This window comes from Perca fluviatilis, chromosome 15, assembly GCF_010015445.1.
Source record: "Perca fluviatilis chromosome 15, GENO_Pfluv_1.0, whole genome shotgun sequence".
Taxonomy (NCBI): Eukaryota; Metazoa; Chordata; class Actinopteri; order Perciformes; family Percidae; genus Perca; species Perca fluviatilis.
Window position 1 is genome coordinate 5,918,460 of NC_053126.1, and position 27,331 is coordinate 5,945,790.

A 27,331-nucleotide genomic window follows, 5' to 3' on the forward strand; every position below is an offset into this window, starting at 1 on the left:
TAATGTATAAGCAGGAGGTTTGTAGTTCTATAATAATCTATAACATATTTTATAATTTTGTGAAACTGGAGAGTCACCAGATAGATGGAGTAAAAAAAAAAATAATATATAGCCTAGTGAAGTGAAGCAGGTCTACAGTTCCCATTTGGTATTTCCATGTTTCAAGAAATCATTTGCCTGTTGTGTTGATATCATGCTGTAGGAGTAACTGACCAATTATAAACGTATATAAGTCCCTACGCGGCCACCGTACCTGATGACTGAGGCGCTCTTCCTCACCTCTGTGCAGTGCACTTGTTATTTCCATCTGCGCTCACACCGCCCCCGCTCTCTCTCTCTCTCTCTCTCTCTCTCTCTCTCTCTCTCTCTCTCTCTCTCTCTCTCTCTCTCTCTCTCTCTCTCAATCTCTTGCTCGCTATCTCTCTCTCCACTTCACACATTGACTCGGGGCCACAGCTCCCATGCGCTCACGCATCACTACTACGGTACTTTAAAAGTCATCTCTCTTTTGGATAAATGGAGACAACCTGTAAGCCCCTGGCATTGATGGTGAACCAACCGGTTTAAAAACAACATCACCAAAAAAAAAAAAAACAACGAACAGGCTACAACACCTTGGCCAAGTTTGATTTCCCTTGCACTCTTTGGACAACTTACCTTCCGCATCTCAGGTAGGCAAAATAACTCTAGCCGTCTTGTTTTTGCATGTAAGTCAAGTGTTGATCGCCTCAGAAATAAGTAACTCAAGTTAGAAAAGTGGCCGAACTGGCTTATAAACGTGCGTCAGTTTGAATGGAAAAAAAAAACGAGAAGCCGAGAAGTGATATTACACCCCGTATCACCGCAGCGGTAACAGCCTGTCAGCGGGTGTGTCATCTCCACTAAAATAGCCTACACATCTGTCCAAACTCAAGTCACTTAGGTCTTCAGGAGAACTCTAATACACTGCAGGTTTGTCCCTTAAAATAACTTGTTGATACTGGGATCAGTTCTGCACATGTGCAACAGCATCTGTGAATGTTGTCTATAAGCATATCCCGTGGTTAGGTCTAATGGCAGTAAATGTTGCCTCGGTTGATACAGTCATGGCTTGTAAATGAAGGACAGTATTAGTTTGGCAAACACAATAGCTGAATGTCTGTCAACACTGGGACATTATCTGGCATCATCCAAATCTTTGGGATTCCAATGGCAGGTGCACAAGACAATGGGATCCAGTGAGTGTGATGCAGGGAGACACACAGGGCATGTACAGTAGCCTAGTGGTTTCATACACTTTCTGTACTAAAATATCTAAAAGCAAAAAATCCTTTCAGATCTAATTTGTGTCAGTTTAGCGGTGCTTGACATGGAACAGTTTGTAGTCTACGGTGCATTTACACTGAGGGGATTGCATCCTGCATATTCATCACGATTGCACAATGCATTGACTCAACTTGGTGTCATTTTTTTGCTGAAATATGTTGTAATAGGACTGTATGATTATAGTAATATGTTTTAAGCAATAGAAAGACATCCTCCGTTTTAGAACTATGCACGAACAAAAAAACAACAATGCTTTCCATTACACCTTACAACCAATGTGCATTAACTTTTCAAACGTGACAATGTTACGCAGAAAACGCTCCATTGGAAGATTTAATTCAGTTGTCCTAACTGGGACATAAAAATCATCAAAAATACCTATTTGTTTTTGTTCGTTGTCTGGTTTAGTTTTTGAAGAAAGAAGTAAATTGTACAGTACAACTACATATGCAAGCCTTTAGAGGAGCTTGCACGGATAGAGCCCACATATCAAATTCCTATGAGCTCCAGCTATTCTGCCAGACAATGGAGCCTTTATGATGGTTTGTACACCTGAACCAATCATATCTGTCTATCAGCTAGCCGGCAAGCCAATCTCAGTCCAGTACACTAACAGTAAGCCTGGGACACAGCCTCTCTAGGACCGTTGAGCCATGTCTCACTGACATGGACTTCAAACAGATATTTTCAACCCTGAAAAATACGATCATGCAAGTGCTACAGAAATCTGGAACGTCATCAACAGTGGAAAGCAAACCATTCTTTAAATTCAGTGAATTTGGTGCACTATGTGATGTTGGATGGGACGGCCCTATGCTTAACTCCTTTACTTATTGGTCAGCGGCCCACTTACACCCTCCTTAGTTTGTGTGTGGGCAGAATATACGTAGCTGCGGTTGGCTGAGAGTGTAATAAATCTGGGTCACAATAATGCTCTCTTTGTTTGACAAATTTGTACATGTCTGTTCATACAAGAAGACAAAAGAGGAAATTAGTGATATTTGTGTCATAGTATAAGTAACTCCATACAGATCATTTGGGCTTCTGAGTTACATTATCAAACATGGATGTTTATTCATCACTAAGAGAAAATATCCAACCTTTAAATCAACTTTAATGTCTCCTCTAAAAACACGGAAACAACAATACAAAAGTTATTGACTTGTTATAAGGATGCCGAGTCATTGTAGCAGCAAAAACATTAGAGTGTATGAGAAGGAAACGTGAAAGATTACATGAAGACTAACTAATGTTGGTTATTGGATGCAGATACTGTGAGGATGCAAGGCCAGCAACATGTCTTTGTAGCAAAAAGTGCAGCTCTTAACATAAATAAGTTATGCAGCTTTATCGTGTATCACAAAGGAGATAGTGTGGCCCCGACAAAGTGATGTGCACAACAGAAAATGAGTACTTCCACGTTTTTCATTTATTTTAGAAGTTTGTTATGCAATCAATATTTTCAGCACACTTCACTGCTTTCCAGTGCAGATATAATTTTACTCGCTTTATACTGAGCGCGATGGCTGATAATCTGAGGTGAGATATTGACACTTTAGATTTCACAAAAGCACGTGAAATCTCCTGTGACGAATTGAAACCCAACTGAACTATATACTTTTAGACAATGTGCTGCAAAATGAAACGACAATTAGTCAATATAAATCATTAGGGCAGATTTAATCTCTCAGTTTCTTATATCTGCATGATGTAGGACTAAATTCATTGATATTTTAATGTTCTAATTTACAGTGTTAGTTTTGAAACTATTTCCCCCTCAGACGTCATTTTAAATGGCACGGCTATGCTTTAAAGCACATTGCAAATTATATGTCTGTGAAGGTTTTACACCACTTTGATTTTGGCAATAAAGATGCATTTTCAAACATGGCATCAGTCCAAGTTAAATGTAAGCATACTGTACATTATGTGCTCACATGATATGTATATATGGATGTATAAATAATGTTGGTTGGAGACTATAATGTACATTCTTTGTTGACAACATGGTGGTCGACAACACAGAGTATTTTACATTGCGTATGAATGTCCAGTTGCAAAGAGCAGGGTAACTTATATTTAGAGTGCTAATGTTAGCAGTAGTAACTGCGGCAACTGTGATCAGAGCAATGCAAGGTGGTAAACAGTTGAAATACTGAGCAGGGTGTTCGAAAATAATGGAAACAACAGCCGCGTTGCTCAGTGCATTAGAGTCCTGCAAGACAGTAAGTAGTCGTGTTTGTGTGTCTGCCTTTGTTTAAGTCTGCAGTTGCTGAAAAAAAAGGGGAAAATACAAGGTTTAGTGCAAGGACACGCATGTGCACACGCACACACACACACACACACGGACACACACACACATACACACACAAATACACACACACACACATAGTACGTTTCACTATCTTTGTGGGGACCCCCTCATTGACATAATGCATTCCCTAGCTCCTTACCCTAACCTTAACCATCACAACTAAATGCCTAACCTTAACCTTTACCCTCACCCTAACCATAACCTAATTCTAACCCTGATCCTAAAAACAAGTCTTAACCCTCAAACAGCCCTTTAAACTTGTGGGGTCCAGCATTTTGGCCCCACAAAGCTGTCCGGACCCCACAAGTATACTGTATTCCCGGTTTTTAGACCCCATATATAGTTAAACAAGAACACACATACACACATGCACACACACACACACACACACACACACACACACACACACACACACACACACACACACACACACACACACACACACACACACACACACACATACACACACACAGAGACACATAGACTGCTCTAAAATAACAACTCCCCTGACCACAATACTATAAAGAAAAGTGGCCGACTGAGAGGACTAAAACAGAATAGAGGAAGAGAGATACTCCTCCACATCTGTTTTGAAAAGGAGGAAGCAAGGATGAGCTTTCTCGGTAATGACATCCAAAATAAGAGAAGAGAGAAGAGGAAACATGTATGTGGTTACTGAAGAGGTCTGTGTGTGTGTGTGTCTGCATGCACTGTGTACTTCTGCATGAGTACACGGGTGTGTGTTGGTGTGAGCACTTGCGGTTTTATCATCTGCTGTGACTGTGGCAGCATACACACTACACACTACATAGAAATAATAGCTTGAGTGTTGAGAGTGTGTGATTTTTTTGTCTGCCTCAAACTGCATTTGAAAAGCTGCTTATCATTGATGTTGTTCACCGTCTGAGGGTCTAAATATATGAATGTAATAATATAACATAGAGAAAGTCTGAATTTGACTGAAAATCTGAGTGGTGTTCATATTTAGAAACTGGCATTGCTGATGCATCCTTTACAATTTAACCAGCATCTGTCTGTATGTGTACAAGCGCAAATTTCCACATGCACGGTGCAGATGACAGTTGTATGCAAAAGTGTGTGTGATTGTGTTTGTTTACATGAGTAATGGCATCAGATAGAATTGATTTGCCTATCTGTAGGCTACAAGTCACAAAGCAGGATTGTAGGATAACACCCACGTGGCCAAATGGCATGCAAATCCCAGAGATGCACGGACAGTGTGTGTGTGTTTGTGAGTGTGAGTGAAATGATAAGAGAGAGGAAATCAAGTGGGAGTGAGAGGAAGATAAAGAGTGTAGAAATATGTCTCTGGAAAAGTAAAAAAAAAAGGAGAGGTAAATGGAAAGATGTCAGTTGGTTAAAGTATATGTTGTTTATAAGGGAAACGGATGAAGTGAAGAATGTGTGGGACCCAAATGAGCAAGGCCTCATTCTTCATGAAGTCTCACATGCTTCTTTTGCAGTTAATCATTAATGATCAAGAAGCATGTCAGTTGTAAATAATGTTAGCCGATGTTAGCTTGTTGCAAACATGAACACAGTTTTGTGCTGCACCCCAGCTTGTTAAGTGAGCAACCAAACAAGGTTAGCTAGCTTATTAGATGCTCAGCTGCAGCACATTAATGCAGCATGTCCAATCTGAGTTTTCTGTTGCACGACTAAAACAACTTTTGAACGTACACACGTTCCACCAAAACAAGTTCCTTACCGAGGCTATTTTGCAGCGGCACCGTGGCTCTCTGTCACCGCCCAAGACTATTGTGATTGGTTTAAAGAAATGCCAATAAACCAGAGCATGTTTTTCTCCCGTCCCGGAATGCTGTGCGGACTAGCCAGACCCTCCTCAGCAGCGCTGTGGAGGAAGGTCTGGCAAAGCGAGACTAGCCATTGTATAGCTGTAGCGACATGGTGGTTTAAAATGAGCAAAGATGAAATGCCCTCTTTTATACCTAAGAGACTTGTGTCTAATCTAAAACATACGTTATAACTCTAACTTCAACAGTAAGAAATCCTTCGTCCCCGATGTTGCGAAGGTGCTGAATAACACCGGGAACCATACTTAAGAATGGCATGTAGGGTGAGGCAGACTTCCGGGTTTCAGGTTTTATGAACAGCAAGCATTTTTACTAGACTATATGTATCTATTTATTTATTTACTTTTGTAAATGTAACCTTCGTAATGTCACTTTTCATGAAATGTATTGTCTGTTTTGTCCGTCTTGCCGTCTTGGCTATGTACTGTTTGTAATGTCCTGTCTCTCTTGTATTCTTGGTGAAACCAAAGAAAAATTTTCACATCTGTGGACAATAAAGTTTTTCGTATTCGTATTTGTAGTATCAGTACTAATCAAATTATAGAGATGGTCCAAAAAATTACTTTTATATCCAAAAATCTGTGTTTTGGCTTTAATACTTGTATATTAACTGCCACTAACAAAAAGGCTGTCTGCCCATTTCATGTAGGCTATTGTCAAATTAGTTTTCTTTGTCTCATGTTACCTATGGTGTAGTCTATATCCTTGATGTTCCACTTCTGGGATTGCCCCGTTGCTGCCGGAAAATCCGCTGGATTTCAGTCATTTAGGCCGTATATACATTGCCTTGGACTTCCTTGTGTTGGCATTTTAAACTTGATTTATGAGGACATTTCTCAGATCTCTGAGGGTAAATCCAGACAGCTAGCTAGACTATCTGTCCAATCGGAGTTTTCTGTTGCATGACAACTTTTAAACGTACACATGTTCCAGCTAAACAAGTTCCTTCCGTGCCTATTTTGCAGCGGCACCGCAGCTTTTCTCCGATGCCAGAGCACGTTTTCCTCCCATCCCTGAATGCTATGTGGAGTAGCCAGACCCTCCTCCAGCGCGCTTTGGAGGAGGGTCTGGCAAAGCGAGACTACATATGGTGACACCGGCACTCTGCTAGCTGCTGTCAATCAAACACAGACACCGCCCCTCTAGTCGGCTGAGACAAAAAGGAGCATTTCTGTGCATTTTCTATGATACACTTGCCTTTATTATCACGCAATAATATTACAATAATCATACATCATGTGCAATATTTTTTCTGTCCCGTCCTTAGTGTTTTATGTCTTAAATTATTCTTGTTTTCAGCTATTTATTGTCTATCTTGTTTTCATCTCTAATGCACCTTCAATTGTGGCACTCACACTTTCATTGGACAGTATGGGTCTCTGTGCAATGACAATGAAGGTTTATCTTTTCTTATCTTAAAAAATAACTATTAACAATACATTTAAAAACCACAATGACATTATTTCGTACAAGAAAAAGTGACGACTAAATGTGATGACTTTAAAATGGCTCATCTGGCTCTAGATTAAAGTCAGCATAGGCTTACACTTCATCCTGAGGGAGACAATGTAAATGTGTGTATCAAATTTCATGGCAATCCATCCTACAGTTGTTGAAACATTACCCTAAACCTAGCATAGCTATAAAAAAAATATATAGCCATATGCCATAAATGATTTATTATAACTTTTAATTGTTCACTTTGGCATGAATGAAAATGTATGGAAATATGTCAACAGACATTTTTTTTGGTTGTGCGGCTGTGATTACCTCAGCCTGCTTTCCCTCAAAGCAGGAAGAGGAAAAGCCCGTAGCATGGCTAGCACGGCTAACATAACAGAACAGTTAGTGTTTCGCAGCCCATTTTTTGATTCGGTTAATGTCCCTTAGTTGTACACAACTAACCACATGTAAACTAAGACATGATTACAGCTTGTGGTGCGTCAGTCCCCCCATCCCCACAAAAAAAGAAAAGAAAAATCACGTCACGTTTGCATTCACCATTTTGTGCCAACGTTTCAATATGATACAGGAGAAATGACTCAGAGAACAACCACATATTTGAGTTCCTCCACCAACATTTAATATTAATAGACTTGAATGTAATGTTGTAATCTGATTTGAGTAAGATACATTGCCATACAACAATTCACAGCTGTGTGTGACATAACTATCTCATTAACTCACACATACAGTATTGCACTATTAAGCTACTTGCACACTGGTTACTTCATATTTAATATTATACATATTTTATTTTGTTAGATATACTATGTATGTAGGTTGTACATTTTATTCTACACTTGTATATACATGTACATTCTTTTTCATCCCTTTTTTAGTAGTTGTTCTGGAATTTTTTATCTTTGCTATCTTATTTTATTTTATCTTATTTTTTTAAATCTTATTTATTATTTCTAATATATTACTTGTTTTTTTCTATATCTGTGTGAGTGAGGATGTGTGTATGTTCTTGTAACTTGCTGCTTGTAACTGAATAATTTCTCAATTTGGGATTAATAAAATCCATCCATCTATCTATCTATCTATCTATCTATCCATCTATCTATCTATCTATCTATCTATCTATCTATCTATCTATCTATCTATCTATCTATCTATCTATCTATCTATCTATAGTCATAGACACACACACACACACACACACACACACACACACACATACACACACACACATACATTGTAGTGCTTATTGTCCTTGCAGTGAGCATCTCTTTGAATCAGTTGTGATGATGCAAAATGACAAAAGTACTACTACTTTTCAGAGTTTAAGAGATGGAAAATGGAACATATGATGACATGGAGGCACTGTGGGAGAAGGTGGAGTGCAAACGTTACGAACTGTGTCGCACCATCTCCCCGGCAAAGCTCACCCCCTACCTCCGCCAGTGCAAGGTCCTGGATGAACAGGACGAGGATGAGATCCTCAACTCCATGCTGCTGGTCTCCAAAGCAAACCGCACAAGTAGGTAGAGGGATGTGTGTGCATACCGTATGTATCAGTCATGTTATGCAATAGTTTTCTCACCCTTTTGACCTGAGTTTATGTGCAGTGAGAGTAAGCGCATTTATGTTTCTGTGTGTTGAATTTAAAGTATGTCAATCAATCTATCAGGCCGTCTACTTGACATCCTTCACACTAAAGGAGAGCGGGGGTATGTGGCGTTTTTGGAAAGTCTGGAATTTTACTATCCTGAACTGTACAAGCTGGTCACAGGGAAGGAGCCCACGAGACGCTTCTCCACCATCGTAGGTGAGACACACACCTTTGGATGCAGACACACGACACACACATGTATGCATGGACACACAGCTTTTACTTACCGCACAGATAATTCATATTAAAGTTTGACTATTATAGGTTTTAATGGACAATAAACTGTGTTTCTGAACTGACTGGATCAAACTAAGTGAAGAAAAGATCTGAAAATTATAGGCAACCTTGAATATTTGATTTTTTTCCCCAACTCTTTATTTAAATTTAAAATGTTTACAGTACGTGACATACAGCACAGTCGATGGTAAACAAAGCATAGTGAAAACAGTGTGTCACTTCCCTTCAATTCCCCTACCCACCCACAAACCAACCCAGTTCAGGTCCAAAATAAACCGGGGTGTCCCATGCACGCTGACAAACACACACCGATAAGGGCACACAACAGGTCAGGTAGAGCAGTCCAGAAGGAGCTTGGTCCTCCAAGTCAGGAGATAATCTGAGGGAGTCAACGAGTTCTAGGAAAGGGTTCCACGTCTTTAGGAATGTCAAGCTAGAGCCTTTCAAAGAAGATCAGAGCTTCTCCAGTTTCAAATTGTCAAGCACCTCTTTAATCCAACGGTCGTGTGTGGGGGGCGAGAAAGCTTCCGGTTGAGCAGGAATAGTCTCCGAGCTAGCAGAGATGTAAATGCCAGGGCCCGCCTCAGTGCAACAAGGGAGGCCAGCGTCAGGGGAAATGGCAAAAATGGCTGATAAAGGGTTAGGGGGGATACTGTGCTCGTAGGCTCTACTCATGGTGTCAAAAAAGCTCATCCAAAAAGTTGTTAGTTTGGGGCACGACCAAAACATATGAGTATGGTTGGCAGGAGACTGGTTACACCTGTTACAGGGTGATTGCTTTTTTTTAAACTAGAAGACCTCGCAATGTTATCGGAAATGAAGAATAATTGGTGCATCATCCGTGTGTGATTCGGATCCGCTCCAAATGTTGATGTATACTTTCTTAGCCGATGTTACACCCTTCCACCCAGTTTCAGGGAAATCAGACCTATAGTTTTTCTGTAATCCTGCTGACAAAGAAACAGATATAAAAAAAAACTAACCGAAAACAGGACCTCCTTGGCGGAGGGAAAAGTAACAGAAGAAGAAGTACGTGAAAAATAAACACATTTAACTACCAGATGTAGAGCTGGTTTTGTGGCTCTGTTCTGGGAGGAACTTTCATCAATTACACAGACAGTCTAACCCTACAACACTTCTCATAGATCTCGATCGGCTGGTTCACTCCTGTGTTATGTGGAGTAGATGATGTATCATATGATGTGTCATACTGTGTGATGTGTCTTTTTTTACCCTCCTCTCGTCTCCACCTGTTTTCTCACGGCAGTGGAAGAGGGTCACGAGGGTCTGACCCAGTTCCTGATGAACGAAGTGATGAAGCTGCAGCAGCAGTCCAAAGTCAAGACCCTGCAGCAAGTGGAGCTCAGCAGGAAGAACTGCACCCTGGAGGACGAGCAGAAGAAGCTACGGCTGGCCAATCAGGAGCTTCAGGCCTTCCAACAGAGTAAAAATGCACATTATTATTTTAGGCAAGGCAGGGCAAGTTTATTTGTAAGATAAGATAAGATAAGATAACACTTTATTGTCCGTAGACATGGAAATGTGTCTATAGCACAATTCATACACAAAGCAACCCAAAGGGATTTACAGAGGCATAGAAACACATTATAAACATTAAACAATAAAAGTACATTCAAGAAACAAAGCATAATTACGCCAAGTATAGTTACATTTTGGAAACATTATAATAAAATAAAATAGACATTAAATTCATTAAATTAAGCCAGTACATTTAAGGTCAAGAATAAAAAGACAAACCCTTTTGAGCAGATATTTTTAGATATGTTGTGTTTATGACATGCAAGCTCCCCTCTATCTGTGTTTCTCCACTGCATTCTCAAGACTTAAAATCAATGGCAAAATCATTAATGATAGATGCTTAGTGTCTCAAACGGTTGAGCATTAAATCCAAGGGGGTAAGCGAGCATCCGGAAAAGCGTACCTCCTATGTGGAGATTCTGAGGCTAACAAGCCATCACCTCCCGCTAGCATCCCATTGACTCCCATTCATTCTGACGTGACTTTGACAGCGAATAACTTTACATCTGAAGCGTTTAAAGACTCTATTTGCCCATTGTTTATTTCTAAAGAAACACAAAAATGTATAAAAGGCTCCATTACCTTGTATCTGACGTTGTGGCCCGGTAGCAGACGTTTCTGTATAAATAGGCTAACGATTGTGTCATCACCACACGACTTTCTGTCGCACATTAGATAAATGACCTTATAGTCAGGAGAAGCTCACAGGCAATCGGGGGAACGTGGAGGCATACAGTCAAGGGAGAAGCCCATAGAGAGTCCATGAAAGCATCGGAACAAAATATTTCAGCAACGTTTTGCTCCTGCTCCTACGCTCATGGACAGCTCCTACTCACGCTCTCTGTCTCTGCAAGATTGGGAATGATTGAGATTTCTCTCGGCGCAGCTACCAGAAGACTTCTAACTTTCAGACAGGTTGCTCACGTCGCATCTACGTCGTCAAGCTCAGTTTGAGGCTGCGCAGTAACGCTCAGCCAGCACCGAAATTGACTTCACTGGTCTCCGTCGAAGTCTATGACGCCGGTGTGTCCATTTCGTTTACTGTCTATGATCAGATCCTAACCAAAAACGTGGCACCATTTACAGAAACTGCTACCTCACCACATGCTTGGTTTATGGGTTTTTCCTGCTCGGGCCACCACAGTTGTTGTTTCTTTTTTATTAAGGCGATCACAATGTCGACCACAGCCTATTAATGAAACTAGGACACTGTGGTATGTGTTATCATGACCTGTGTAGGCTAGTTGAAACCTGCAGCTGGTACAACAAGCACATTCACGTTAAATAAAAAATAAAAAAATAAAAATAAAAATGGAAGAATTAAATTTCAAGCCATGTTTCTCTGACAGCCTGTTGGTGAACATCTAAATGAGGAGGACACAGTTATCATGGCAACTTTATTGCAAATTTCCTGGTCAGGGTAAATTTGCAAAATCTCACTATCCTTAAACCACATCTGTCCCTCCTAAAACTTAATATGTCAAAATATATAAATATATATATTTAACTGAGGGTTTTATATATCGCATAACTCAGGTAAACTGATAAAATAAAAACACAGGATTCTACTTCTGAACCGAGAAGGCACTGCACATCTTCTCTTGATTATCGAACACTCAGTTAAAGGCAACATTTGAACACTTTATTTTATTTTAACTTATTGGCTATTTTATTTTTATTTTTACACGATTGGTTCATTTATATTTCAAACAGTTTATTCACATGATTTGTTATCTTTAAAAAAAATAACATTGAACTCTTTGGGGTTCCATGTAAATGCATTTTCTATATTTATCTTTAAGCGTAACATTTTCATAAATTTTGCAATAATTGCTTAAACTCATAGATCATGTACTACTGTATAAACGACTGCGCTTTGTTCTCCAGGGAACAATAAGTTGAGAGAGGAAAGAAACACCTACAGCGACGAGCTGCTGAGAGTGAAGGATGAAAACTACAAACTGGCCATGAGGTACGCCACGCTGAGCGAGGAGAAGAACATGGCTGTGATGAGGAGCCGAGACCTGCAGCTAGAGGTACTGATGGACACGTGAATGCACGAAAATACAAAGTTACATTGTGTAAAGAAATGATCATTTCTGATAACCATTAACAATGAGCTTGGAGGAAATGTGAGGAGTTGAGGACATTAATAAGTGGGTGTAACCAGCTCACTCTCACTTACCATGCTAGTATCCAGGGGCCATTCCAGGATGTTTTGTGTGGGGTGGCATGGGGGGGGAGTGGGGGTATCAGAATGTTGGATAGTTGTCATGGGAACATTATTTGGTCATGTGACAAGGGCTGGGAAAATTGGCAGAACAGGCAGCCAAGTGACAGTACTCCGATCCAATGGAAATCACAATTGTCAGATTGACAGCACTCTTGCCCAATGGATTGGGGGGGGGGGGGCAATCATATTTCAGGTGGGGCTGGTGCCACCCCGTACCCCCCCTTCTAGCCCCACCCCTGCTATTCATCCTGCGTCCTCACTGTCTGTATAGGTTGATCAGCTGAAGCACAGGCTGAACAAGGTGGAGGAAGAGTGTAAGATGGAGAGGAGGCAGAGTCTCAAGCTGAAGAACGACATTGAGAACCGGCCGAAGAGAGAGCAGATCTTTGAGCTTGAAAGAGAGAACGAAATGCTCAAGATCAAACTACAGGAGCTACAGTCCATCATACAGGTAGGGCCTGCCTCAAACGCACAGTCATACACCAGTTATACATTCGTACCCAACAATGTGTGTGTTTCTTATTACACAGCCTGGCCCACTACCTGCATCAGACAAGGCCATCGTTGACATTTTGGAGCATGACAGACAGGAAGCACTAGAAGACAGGCAGGATCTGGTCAACCGCCTCTACAACCTCCGCGAAGAAGTCCGACAGGCAGAGGAACTACGAGATAAGGTAACAAACACACAAGCTAGGAAGTGCAATTTTGAGGTACTTGCACTTTACTTTATGTATTTTCATTTAAGGCTACTTTATACTACATTTACTACATTCCAAAGGCAAATATTGTAGTTTTTACGCCACTAAATTGATCTGATATCTCCAATTACGTGTTATCTTTCAGATTAAGATTTGACATAGAAAACATATGATAAGCTCATTAAATAAATGACATTGTTAAAAAGGAAATTTGTGAATGTACAGGTAAAAAAACAATGTCTGGCTGGAGCCCATTGTCACGGATGCCGGTTGGCAGTTCCACTAAAGACCGACTTCCCCTCTCAACTTCTCAGATTTCTAAAAAACTGCAACTATCCAACATGTCATTGATATAGACAAGTAAAAAAAAGAAGAATATAAATCCCACTAAGCAAAAACACAGATTGAAACACTTCAAAAAACGAACAATGATCTAAAAAAACAAAAAGAACAAGAATTTACTTTAGATAGCCCTAGCCTTATATGATTCAACAAGAGTTAGGAGGGAACAGTGTTGGGATTTATAATAACCTAACTTTCTGTATGGATCGGAGTATTACAGCTATTTTATCTGCTGAACCATTAACATTTGGCAAAAAAACTGATTTAATTGACAAAGCAGCATTTTAGCAGAATACTGAAAGCAGCAGGAAGGCAGAACTGAGTACATTTTAATATCTGTTTATCAAAAGTAATATCATTATTGCGATATTCAACAACGTTAGGGCATATAGCACATTTTCACGTGTCACGTTCACATATCGTGCAGCCCTTATAACTACCCTGAAATTGTGTCAGATGCAGCATGGTGTCGGAATATTTTGATCTGTATCTATATCCTCGTTTAGTCTAATTTGTTTAATATGTAAATGGTTATTTCTCTCTAATTGATCTGATAATGTTATGTAGTCATTGTTTTTACCTTTGTTTGACTAGTTTATTACTGAACCCAGCAATCACTTGCCATGCCGTCACGTCCTGCGCCACCCACCACCACCAGTAAATTCTCAACCTGTGGGAAACACTGGTCATATATAATCACACATTACACAGGGGCCATTTTACTGCAGAACAATTTGTTTTACTTGCTTAACATTGGAGGTATCTGGAAGTTAGATATGTGGTCTTGGTTCAACTTCGAAGGGCAGCTGGTGTGTGCGTGTGTGTGTGTGTGTGTGCGCGCGCGTGCATGTGTGTGTGTGTGTGTGTGTGTGTGTGAGAGAGAGAGAGAGAGAGAGAGAGAGTTGTACACAATATGTCATCCTGATTGGAAATTTCTTGATATCGACCTTGCGTGTGTGCTGCGCTTGTGTGCAACGTTTACTGTTTATTTTTTTTTTTTAAATACTGTGTTTATTGGTTTTCAGAACACATAAGTTTTACAGATTTATGCAATGCAAATAACCATTTTTTCCCCTTTTTTAAGGTGGAAAAAACGAGACAAAAAATGAAAATCTGAGAAAATAAATCACAAAATAGATGAATATACACATACATATAGTATACATACATGTGCATACATTAATAAACAAATTACAATCAATATAAAAAAAAAAAAAAAAATAGTTGCTTACCAGTTCAATATAAAAATGATTAATTGATGCGATGTAAAAAAAAGGAATAATATAAATAAATATCTGAATACACTTATAATGACAACAACTATGGACTAATAATCGCATGAGAGAAGATTTAAAGCTTAGATTCAGCATAGATTATGAAAGGACGCCATATTTTCTCAAATTTAAAGGCAAAGCCTCGCAGTATTAATCTTAATTTCTCTAGTTTCAAGTGCTGCATTACATCTCTTAACCAGACAATAAAACAGGGAGGCTGTGGGTTTTTCCAGTTAAGGAGAACCAATCTTCGTGCTAATAACATAATATAAAGGCTGCCACCATACCGTTAGCTCCCCTGAGAGGACTTCCATCTCCAAAGACACCAAATATACCAATCAAAGGATCTGGATCTATCGTCTTTCCTCGTTTGCTGTTTTGACGTATTAGCCTAAACAATAAATTAGGTGATCTGGCTTTCATAACTCAGTGCCTAGCCTCTTACTGACATCACCGCAGGTCGCTGGAAGGGCGATTAGGTGTGCAGCAAGGATAAACACACACAAGACATGGTTGTTTGGAACTGTGTGAATGTGAAGCAGAGTGAGGCTGGGAACCGAAAAGGTTAGCAAAAACAGACTCTAGAAACACAAACCCATGACCAGAGAGCTTAATGCCCAGGAGACCATATGTGAAACACACCCTGTGCAAAAACCCCATCTAAGGCCTCTTTCTCTGTAACCTGTATCTAACCCTCTCGTGTTTCTCTTCCTGTATTTGCCCTTGTCTAATAAACTATAATTAACCCCACTTCTGTTGTGTGTGTGTGTGTGTGTGTGTGTAGTACCTGGAGGAGAAGGAGGATCTGGAGCTGAAGTCCTCCACACTGCAGAAGGACTGTGAGATGTATAAGAAACGCATGGACACCATCACCGTACAGCTAGAGGAGGTGGAGAAGGAGAGGGACCAGGTGAAAGCACACACACACACACACACACACACACACACACACACACACACACAACACACGCACACTTATGAATATGAATGTTGTTGTTTTTGTGTTGCTTACTTCCACTCCCCCCACCGTCACAGGCGTTTCGAGCCAGAGACGAGGCCCAGCACCAATTCTCCCAGAGTCTCATTGACAAAGACAAATATCGCAAGCAGATCAGAGAGCTGGAGGAGAGGAGCGATGAACTCCATATCGAGATGGTACGCAAAGAAGCCAAGCTGGTCACCTTGGAGGCTCGGCTACGGCGGCGGTCCAAGGACATTGCTTTGGATCAGGTTAGACACAGTAGAATAAATGAGTGTACAATTTGTGTGATAAATGCTCACATTGCATCTCTGGAACTTGCAGTATTTCCAGTTCCTAATTTTGAAAACTTGCCAATAATTCCTGTGCCTCTCGGTTTTTAGCACAGTTTGCAGAGGGACCTGCCTCCGACCATCATCTCTCAAGCGGGGGACTTTAAACCCATCCAGGGCCAATCAGAATGGTCCAGTGATGAGTCGCCAGAGGAGAAGTTCTTATCTGAGGAGCCTCGCCTCAAACGCAGACCCAACCTCAAGGGAGTGGTCAGCCACTGTCTACTACTAACACTTATTTATTTATTAAAGGTCCCATGACATGGTGCTCTTTGGATGCTTATGAGCTCATAAGGAGAAGATTCCTGATCGGCCCATCTGAGCTTTCATTTTCTCAAAGGCACAGCAGGATACCCAGGGCTCGGTTTACACCTATCACCATTTCTAGCCACTGGGGGACCATAGGCAGGCTGGGGGAATTCATATTAATGTTAAAAAACCTCATAAAGTGAAATTTTCATGCCATGGCATTAAGCATTATAACAAATGCCAGGGAAAAATTAAATGTAAGACCCAACTTAGCACTAAAAATGTTCTTACTTACCATTATACCACACATTAAACTACTTACTGTCTTACTCTCAAGTTTAAGAGAAACCTCTGAGAGCAACTCTCGAGTGATCATATAATTACTTAATCACATGTATGAGCAGGAACAGCCAATTAAAGTAAAAGATTGACCCTACATCTGCCATATTGTTGATTCTTTTGAAAAATCCTTCCATTTTAGTTGGTGATGTTTTTCCACCAAAACATATCAAATTGTCTTTAAAAATAAAATCCTTATTATCTCCAGTAGACATTACCATGTAAAATAAACAATGCCATATTCTTTTTTATTATATATACATGGATATGAAATAATAGTGAATAACAATGAAATGGAATTGAAAAGAAAACCTAACTGAAGCAGTCAAGACATTCAGCTGCTGGTAAACAGAATATTTCTAACAGTAACTTTTATGTTTTGTATTTTAGAACAGAGTTAAGTCTCCAGTCTGTTTACCCAAAGAAGTCCACCCGGATGCCACTCAATCTGCAGGTAAAACATGATCATATAGTTAATTCACATTCCACCAGTGACATTTCCCTATTGTTAGTTGATCCCCATTTGTCTCCAGCTCTGTCAGTCAACGGAGGAGATTTTCTGGAAATCCAGAGGCGAAACTCGAACGGCAACAGCATCTCCCTCCCTCCCTCCCCGAGCATCCTGATGTCTCCCACTTATGCACCCTTCTCAGCTCTCTCCCTCTCCTCCTCCTCCTCCTGCCCCAACCCACTAACCTTCAGTATGGTGGAACAGTCCAACAGGCCAAATCTGGTGAGGTCTACTCTCTTAACCTTCATGTATAGGAAATTATACCTAATCATTTAGTTAAAGAAAGTGTTTCCGTTCAGTGAGGATACTGTTCAGAAACATTTAAAAAAAAAAAATCAAATGCTACAAAATGTAAAGGTCCCATGACATGGTGCTCTTTGGATTCTTTTATATAGACCTTAGTGGTCCTAAAAAAATTTAAATAAAAAATTTTTTTTTAAAAATAATTGTTTTATAATATATTTTAATATTTTTTTTTTTTTAAAAAAAAATTTTTACTAATTAATAAATTAAATATTTTTTTTTTTTAAAAAAAAAGATTTCTTAAAATAATTTATAAAATTTTTTTTTTTATTTATAAATAAATAATAAAAAAAATAATTTATTTTTTTTTTTTTTTTTATTTTAAAAAAGTTCTTTAATAAATATATCTATATTTTATTTTATATAATACTGTATCTGAAGTATCTTTTATATAGACCTTAGTGGTCCCCTAATACTGTATCTGAAGTATCTTTTATATAGACCTTAGTGGTCCCCTAATACTGTATCTGAAGTCTCTTTTATATAGACCTTAGTGGTCCCCTAATACTGTATCTGAAGTATCTTTTATATAGACCTTAGTGGTCCTCTAATACTGTATCTGAAGTATCTTTTATATAGACCTTAGTGGTCCCCTAATACTGTATCTGAATTCTGGGGTCTGGGGGTGTGGCCTTGACCATCTGCCACTTTGCTCGTTTGCAAGCCATAATGTCTCTCTCTCATGGGGGGGCCAAATTCTCTGGGCGGGCAAAGCAGAGAAAGGGGAGGTAACCTTGCTCCTTATGACCTCATAAGGAGAAGATTCCTGATTGGCCCATCTGAGCTTTCATTTTCTCAAAGGCAGAGCAGGATACCCAGGGCTCGGTTTACACCTATCGCCATTTCTAGCCACTGGGGACCATAGGCAGGCTGGGGGAATGCATATTAATGTTAAAAAACCTCATAAAATGACATTTTCATGCCATGGGACCTTTAATAAAACACCCAAAATTCAATGAAAGTATAGATCCGATCTTTTGCGTGCTGTATGGAATCATCCATCCATGTTATTTTGGGGTAATTACAATTAGGTAGTTAAAAGAAACCCATATTTCTGATATATACATTTTGAAAGCGGGTCAAATTTGACCCGAAGACAACACAAGGGTTAAAACATTGCTACAGTTCATTGTCTTTTTCACACAAAGAAATGATGCAGTATTGTGTTTGGTTAAAAATTAATAGCTGATGCGTTTTCTCCGTATAAGACAAAAAGATTTAATAGAACAGTTCTGTTGTCGACCTGACTTCTGCTTTGTTCACTTCTTTGTAACATCTACAGCTGCGTTACCGTAACGACAGCATCCTGTCCACACTGCCTGAGCCACCAGAAAAAGCATCGCTTTACCGCAGAGAGAGGGAGAAAGAACATGACTTCCACCCCCGCAGGTAATTACAGCACCATACCAGAATATACATGTCTGTAAATCTATACTATTTAGATGTAGATGGTTATGTGCCACACGTATTTCGTCCTTTCTTTTATAAATCTGGGCTTGTTTGAATTCAATTTTCTGTTATGAATGGCTTCAAAATAGTCTGATGCTTGGTCTCTTTTAGCCTCTCGGACTATGATAGTGACAACATGGAAATGGAGTTGGGTAAAGAATACTTTTACACATTGCCCAAAATCGTACTAATAACGTATCTGAACTGAATGACCGTATTTATCTTCTGTCTTACCGTTTTTTAAATAACTTCTCTGTCTGTCTCTTTCTCTCCATCCCTTCCTTAGAGGACGAACCGCACGGCCCACCTTCTGTCCACTCATCTTCCTCGTCGCATCAGTCAGAAGGGATGGACAGTTATGACCTGGAGCAGGTCAACAATATCTTCAGGAAACTCTCTCTAGAGCGGTACAGTGCAGATACTCATCCACTCACATGCACAATCTTTGCATGTCAAACTTACGTATAAACACCTTCTTCTTTTTTGTGTGTGTGCAGGCCGTTCCGTCCGTCTCTGTCCTCCTTCTCTAGGATCAGCGCTTCCCTGAAGCCGGTGCAGGAGCTGACGTTACTAGGCGACAACCTGCTGAGGGACGTGACTTTGGTAGGCGGCAACGACAGCGGGATTTTCATCTCTGCTGTCCAGTCGGGTTCCATGGCTGAGAAGGCGGGCCTACGAGAGGGCCACCACCTCCTCTTGGTATGTAGTTTACTTACTGCGTGGGTTGACTCAGTTAACGCAGGGCTGCAAGATGAGTAAAAGTTCAGTGAGGTACAGTGAGGTTTTTGTCCAATAAAACCACTGGCTGTACAAATGGAAAAGAACCAGTAAGAACCTAGACATTTGACAAACGTGCATGGACATTTAAAGATGAAAGGGTAACAAATCCAGAAGCTAAAACCCATTTTTACCATCAACAGCTCTTCATTTTTAGATGCCTGTTTGTTCGTCCAGTTCCCTTTTACACTGAATATTATCTATAATCAACAGACTAATTACAAACCAAAATTTGACATAAAACACCCAAAACATGAATACTTTAATCTGTCATTCATCTGTCTTTGATGTGATTGCTTGGCCAGCTTGAGGGCTGCATACGTGAGGAGAACCAAAGCATTTCATTGGATACCAGCACTCAGGAAGAAGCCCATTGGACGCTGCAGCACTGCTCTGGACCAGTCAAGTTGCACTATCGAGCCAACTTTGACTGTAAGTGTTGATTTTATTGGATTTGTGTATATGTGAGTTTGTGTAGTGTACATATACTGTGTGTGTAAATTCAAATGTGTGTATGTGTGCGCTCTAGCCTATCGTCGTCTTCAGAGTAACTTGGCGGAAGGCCCGCAGGTATCTGGCGACTCCTTCTACATACGGGTCAACCTCAACATCTCCGCCCAATCAGACAGCTGCTCTCTGAGCGTGCGCTGTGATGAGGTGGTGCACGTGCTGGACACCAGGCACCAGGGCCGCTGTGAGTGGCTCTGCGCTCGTGTCGACCCCTACAACGGCTCCGACTTGGCCGAACGTGGCACCATACCCAGCAACTCACGGTATACACAATTTCTTTAAAGGCTACGTCCACACTACTACGTTTTCATTTTTTAAAGGGCATTTAAAACAAAAAGACATTCCGACATTAAGAGTGAAAGTTACATGAAAACTTTTTGTTTCGTATATGTAGCCTGCACATGTAAAGCACATTCCACAAAACAGCGTGTGCCGAAGACAAAACTGAGCATGAAGCAAAAGTGATGAAACAGTTGAGCAACCATGCAAAGTTGCTCAATATCCAGTCCAGCCACACATGCATGCATGCACGCACACGCACGCACGCACGCACGCATGCACACACACACACACACACACACACACACACTTGAGTCCCACAACCTGTTGTTTTCATCAAAAAGCACAGGAAGCAGCTTGATGGAGTACAGACACTTAAATGACGCGTTAACTTTTCTAATTGTATCAAAATCATGAGTAAGAATCGTATGTGTGTTTGTGTGTGTGTGTGTGTGTGTGTGTGTGTGTATGTGTGTGTGTGTGTGTGTGTAGGGCCCAGCAGCTGCTGCTGGTAAAAATTCAGAAGTTACTGTGTAGAGGCGGGAGAGATGAGAGTGAAAGCCATCGCACTAGGGTAAGAAACTTCCTGAACTATTTTTAAATTTTGTTTTAGCAAAGTAAAAAAAATTTTTTTTTAAATCATATCAATATACATGTGAATGGCAGTACTGCAATATAGCCAAACATTCACATTTAATTAAAGCAAAAATGCTTAAGCAACTCCCCTGTGGCATCTAGAGGCACACCGTTCACAATCAATTTTTTTTCTTCATATTTATTATTTTTTATCAGCTCTACTTTTTCACTTTTCACAAATTCTGCATTATAAGTTGTGTGTATGTGCCTGTGTAGAACAATTTACAGCCAGAAGAAGCCAGCCAGTCACCTGATCCTAAAGCCAGCCCACGCCTGTCTAGAGCCAGCATCTTCCTCACTCAAATACTACAGGTAATGAAGTGCAAACAAAAACCTCTTGATGTTGAACAAGACTTTAGTCTCTTTAGCGCAATGGTGCACCTCTGCCACCGGCTCAGATGTCAGAACATCACTGTGAAGTAAAGAAACATGTATTTTATAATCAATGACTTACACCCTGTAAGCCTCTACTTCCAGATAACACATGTTACCACATCCTTGCAAAATGTGAGCCATTTCACAACTGCAAAACAATATCAAAACATTCATAAAAAAAAAACCTTATAACATCATTTTGTATGCTCGGTATAGTTCAAACACATTTCTTTGCTAAAATATTGTTAAACCATGCCACTGTGCAACTTTTATCGAGTAGCAGGTATCCTGAGCAGCCCACACTGGCTAACATGATGTAGTATGACCTATATGTAGTAAGATGTGAGCAGTCGCAGTAATGAGTAATTGAGGATGTTGTACGCCAAAATGTTTGCCCCAGTTGGAATTATTGATAACATCAAAGTAATCTCACAAACATTGTTTTTCTGAAATGGCAGGATAACTGAAGAAAGAATTAGCTCAGATGCTTCCGTTAATACTTTTCGGTGTCTGTTTTGAAGTTTGTCAGCAGGGTGGATATCAAGTACAAGCGAATGAACAGCAATGAGCGCGTGAGGATCATCAATTCAGGCAGTACACTACCCAGACCAGGTTTTGAGGCTCTTAGACCAGAAGGTGAGTACATAGTGGTGCAGGGGGATCAAAACCTCACATGAGCAACCAGAAGAAACAATTTACGCGGGCACACTGCCTAAAAATTCACACTTGAACCTTTTAAAATAGTTGAAATGTTAAAATTGCCCATGGGTGTATCATTGAGTGTGCCTCTTTGGGTGTGTGTGTGTGTGTGTGTGTGTGTGTGTGTGTGTGTGTGTGTGTGTGTGTGTGTGTGTGTGTGTGTGTGGCTGTAAACAGACGCTGCCGACCAAGACAGTGAGCTGAGCAGGAGCTTGAACCTGATTCCCTACAGTCCCGTCACCCCCCAGCGGACCCAGAGGAGAAGACCGGTCCTATTCTCACCCAGTGCTCTAGCCAAAACCATTATCCAGAAAATACTCAACATGGGGGGAGCCATGGACTTTAATATCTGCAAACCAGGTCAGTGTGTGATGGCAATAAGCAAGCTCACTGCAAAACATGTCATCACAAGGGTTTGTTTCCATTTATTTGGACTACTCCCGGGGTCCTCACCTATTGTGGATCAAAGATGGAGGAGATAGTGGATAGATTAGGGTGGATAGATTAGGGGGGGGAGAAGGAAGCTACTATTGGGATTCAGGTCAGGTATTGTGCTCCACTGTGGTGTAAATGTTAAGGCGTGTAACCAGAGAGACGGCGGAGGCAGGATGGCAGATGGCCTAGTTGAGATTTAGGATGATGATGCATTATGATGACTACACAGAGGAGTTTAACCTTCCTGTTGTACTCAGGTCAACAATGGATTGTTCCATACAACTCTCTTCGCAAGTAAAATGAAGCATCAGATCACTACTTTGATTGAATTTGGGGTGTTTTATAAAATTGTATAGCATTTGAAAAAACAAAAAGATCCGAACTAAACTTTCACAGTGTGATTATCCACTTAATGGTAATTGTCGAAATAATTCTTAATTTCAGCTTCTTCTTTTTTTTTTTTACTGAAGATGTCGGTATAATTTCATATGAATTAGATATATTGACCATACATTCCAAAGAAAAGTGTAAAACTGGTGGTAATAAGTTGATCCGGTGGTAGTGAAAGAAAAAGTGCAGTGAGAAGCGGCGAAAAACCTCAACGAATAAAGCGTCAAATAATTTAAAAAAAAAGAGGTGATTTTTACCTGGGAGGACAACAAGTTGCATGGTAGACGGGAAGACAATACGAGGGTTAAATCTCCGTTTCGGGACACAGGGATTGAACACTCCACTCCCATGACAAACAAACTGCTCCCAGGACAGTGGGGTCAGACGAGAGTCGAACATCTGGCCAACCAAGAGACTGTGTGATGTTACGTGGAGATTCCCCAGGGCAAAACCCCTCAAAAGTTTCTGTTCCTTCTATGTTTCTGTGGTGATCGTTAACAAGTGAAACTTTTTTCACAATGTCCTTTCTTTCTATGCTGTTGTATTTTATTCTGTTATATTCCATTGTTTAGACACCCTGTCCAAAGACGAGTTTCATCTGAAACAGAATGTGGAGCCCTTCGTTCACTACAAAGAGAAACACGCCACATTTGAATGCATCACCCGAGAAAACATAGAGGCTGTCGCTTCTAAGGTAGGCTATTAGTGACAAGAGCTTTTGCGTGTATGTGTGTGTACGCACTTGCATTTACGTATGTGTTCTTTTTTTAGAAAATGCCCTTCATAATGAAAATGCACAGAATAGTTTGAAATACTACTCTTACATCTGTACAGTGAATATGTAGCAGGAGCCAGCAGTCGGTGGGCTTAGCATAAAGACTGGTAACAGGGGGAAACAGCTAGCCTGGTTCTTCGGATTTTAAGAAGTCAGCTGTAGAGGTGCTGGTAGGCGGATTTTGTCACCACTGGACAGAGCCAGGCTAGCTGTTTCCCCCTGGCTGCTGGCTTTTGCCTCACATTGACTAGATGTAAGAGTGTTAACACAAATCTACACATTATACACTCTCTGTAAGAAAACCGTGATGTATTTCCGATAATGTTGAACTATCCCTTTTTTTTATAGTATCTGTATGTTACCCTATTCACATTTTTATTTTTGATGTTATTGAATTCATAGATTCATGCATGAATTCAGTTATTGTTGTCCTTATTTGGCCATCAGAGGGGGGAAAAAAAAGTTTAGATTTTCTGACTTAATTTTGTTTCTTTTATCCGTGTTATGTGAAAAATACCAGTAAATGACGCCATTATGTTAGATTTTTTATTGTGTTGCTGTATGTGAGGCCTTGTGTGCTTATCTCTGCGTTCAATCATGTATACATCATATTCTGCGTTTATTAGTAAAAGCCCTTTTTTTTTTTTTCCACCCGTCACCAGGGCAAACACTGCCTGCTGGAGGCTGAGCTGAGCTGCGTCAAAGACCTTCTGCGGAGAGAAATCTACCCAATCATTATCTACATCAAGATCTGTGAGAAGAATGTCAAGAAGCTACGGTAAGGCCTGACTAACCTCACTTATTTGCACACATTTACCCAGTGCCTGTTACCCACAGCTGCATACCACAACCCTTTTTCCAAACGCAAAGACGTCAATCCCTGCATGACACTTTGACTCCAAGCAGGAGGTGAGACTGAAGCAGTTACAGTAAAGGACAAGTCCGCTGACTCTCCTATACTACGCATATGTGTGGTTTAATGCACAATCAAATTCAGCAGCCTGCATTCAATAGTTGTGAACTTGAAACAGTGATAGGAGTTGCTGAACGAGAGCTTTTTCTCGCAAAGGCGAGAATTAGGCACCTTACTCAGAATATGACATGGCTATTCCATCTGTGTGTTGATGAAAATGTCAGTGGAGATACACACGTAAGTGTCAACAAGACCTGATGCATGACGTATATATTTTGGTGGGTTGTGCCTGTAAATAGCAACAAAGTAATTTGACCCATTATTGTCAGCCTTTCTCAGAATTAGAACAAAGTGCACAAACCACTATTGCAAAGTGTCTTACAGGATTTTTATCAGAGGTAATGGGTTCCAAACATGACCACACTCACCACCGCAGCGCTGCTTCCTTCCTGTTTCCTGTCTACACAGGAAGTTGCCTCTGCGCGTGGAGTCGGAGGAAGAGTTTGTGAAGTTGTGTCGGGCAAAATTGAAGGAGCTGGAGGGCATTCCCTGCCTCTACGCCAGCCTGGAGCCCGAGGCCTGGGCCGGGACAGACGATCTCATCAGGGTCATCAAAGACCGAATACTGGAGGAGCAGAAGAAGACGGTCTGGGTGGAGCAAGACCTCCTGTAGACAATAGTCTGTACATGAACATAGAAATGTGTAGCTGAGCACAATAAAGCACCTGTATATCGTGCTGTTATGCATACATATTTATCAAAAACGGACATGTGGACACTCACACTGCTATATACTTAAATAAATACGTTATATATTTTGTAAATGTTTGCCTTTACTTTGATTTAGAGAAATAAACAGATGGAAAACAAAAAGAGTTGTTTTTGTTCTACTTTAAAGGGAAGGTGTAGAAAGTGCACTTCCGTGAGCGTACTTTCAGTTTCAGTCTGATCCGACTTAACTTTATTTATACTGTCCTCTAGTGGCTAATGTCGGGCGTTCTCACAAGTCAAATTAAATTAAATCACGTCAACCTTTTATTTATTTACATAGGATTTTTTTGTGCAAATTTGTTATGCAGTGCTTCTCCTAAAATGTTACAGAAATAGCCATGTTACATAAGCATTGCTCTTTGCATAGAATGAAGTGGAATCCAACTGAAGGCTTAATGTTTTAGAGAATGCATTACAAGTTCGCAACAATTTAAGGCAACACCAAACTGCGACTGACATCTTTACATGAACACAAGGGTTTTTATGGTCTAATCAGTTTTTTTTTAAAGGTAAACATAGGCATTAGTGATGTAACATCCTTTTTTTTTTTACACTTGTGACCTCTTAATTTGAAGCGATAGCTCCTTGTGGCTCATTGTCACCAGTTGAATGTCTATGAGTTGTAAGCCGTTCGGTCAAAAAGTGATTTTCGCTTCTCAGATTTCATTTGATTGAATGAAAAAAAAGGCAAGACTATGCTGCATTTCACACGAAAGAGTAAAAGATTGGATGAATAAACATGGTTTTGTGTTTCAGAAATCATGTTCTTTATACGATAACCTAACATTTACTTAGGTTTTAGCTGTTGGTGTTAGTGTGTTTTAAGAGGCCTGTTAATGAATTATGGAAGAGGCAGCAGGTTCCAATTATTTGATTTGAGTTTTTGGTGGAGCTGCTCTTTTATTTTTATTACATCAAGATTTGTGCATTGGAGCCATTGTCTGCTCTTTTCTCCTTGCACTGATGTTGTTGATTGCCAATAACGTATTTCATGCGAATTTGCATTACTTTAAGTTTTAAATAGGGTAACCGTCAACAAAATATCCTCTTTTCAAATCTGAAACACAGACTGATGTAAAATTTCTGGGTTCATTAGGCAGTATTATCTATAACTCACTAAACCTGCATGGCTTCTGGTCACTTTGCAGATTTCTACAGCTTATAAATCTGTGTTTAGACAGTTTTCAAAGGCCACCAGATGGTCAAATTTGACAAAAATGGGCAAGCCAGAGGGGGATTTAGAGTAACCTGTTTCATAAGGGTGCTAGATAATCTCTTCATCTGCCAGGAAGACATGCATAAAGCAACATGCAGTATTCCCACAAATGCTCAAATCAGCCAGATACTGTGTTTAAGAAACCTAAAACACTGTATCAGCCTTACGTTAGTCAATACTCCTGCATTTTTGCTTCATGTAGTGAAATACAAAGGGTAATATTTGAACTACTTTGACTAAAATGTACAATTAAAAAGTTATAAAATACATGAAAGTAATAAACATGATACAGTGTAATATGATTATGTCTCTCAGTGCTTAGAAATGATGTTAGAAATAATCTCGATTGTACCGTATTTTCCTTCTCTTGAGAATTCTTTTGTTCTCTTGTGTGTTCATGCTCAGTGTGAGTGTATGTGTGTGTGTGTGTATGTGTGTGTGTGTGTGTGTGTGTGTGAGTGTGTGTGTGTGTGTGTGTGTGTGTGTTCAAAGTAG

General features: G+C 40.2%; 1 protein-coding gene across 2 annotated transcripts; it reads left to right on the forward strand.

Moving 5' to 3' along the window:
* The first annotated feature begins 406 nt into the window (after positions 1 to 406).
* card11 (caspase recruitment domain family, member 11) lies at positions 407 to 25,722 on the forward strand. 2 transcript variants are annotated; one of them, XM_039825193.1, is made up of 25 exons: positions 407 to 671; positions 8,241 to 8,440; positions 8,591 to 8,728; positions 10,077 to 10,253; positions 12,236 to 12,384; positions 12,853 to 13,032; positions 13,112 to 13,258; positions 15,683 to 15,808; positions 15,934 to 16,128; positions 16,261 to 16,419; positions 17,188 to 17,251; positions 17,331 to 17,530; positions 18,894 to 19,000; positions 19,172 to 19,212; positions 19,347 to 19,467; positions 19,558 to 19,759; positions 20,143 to 20,269; positions 20,367 to 20,610; positions 21,119 to 21,200; positions 21,479 to 21,574; positions 22,159 to 22,273; positions 22,514 to 22,696; positions 23,734 to 23,855; positions 24,599 to 24,714; positions 25,318 to 25,722. In XM_039825193.1, the coding sequence occupies exons 2-25, from the start codon at positions 8,251 to 8,253 to the stop codon at positions 25,520 to 25,522; spliced, it is 3,486 nt and encodes a 1,161-aa protein (XP_039681127.1). In that variant the 5' UTR covers positions 407 to 671; positions 8,241 to 8,250; the 3' UTR covers positions 25,523 to 25,722. The 2 variants fall into 2 exon arrangements, with proteins under 2 accessions (XP_039681127.1, XP_039681128.1); XM_039825194.1 differs by lacking the exons at positions 407 to 671; positions 8,241 to 8,440 and having other exon boundaries at positions 8,657 to 8,724.
* The last annotated feature ends 1,609 nt before the right edge of the window (positions 25,723 to 27,331 follow it).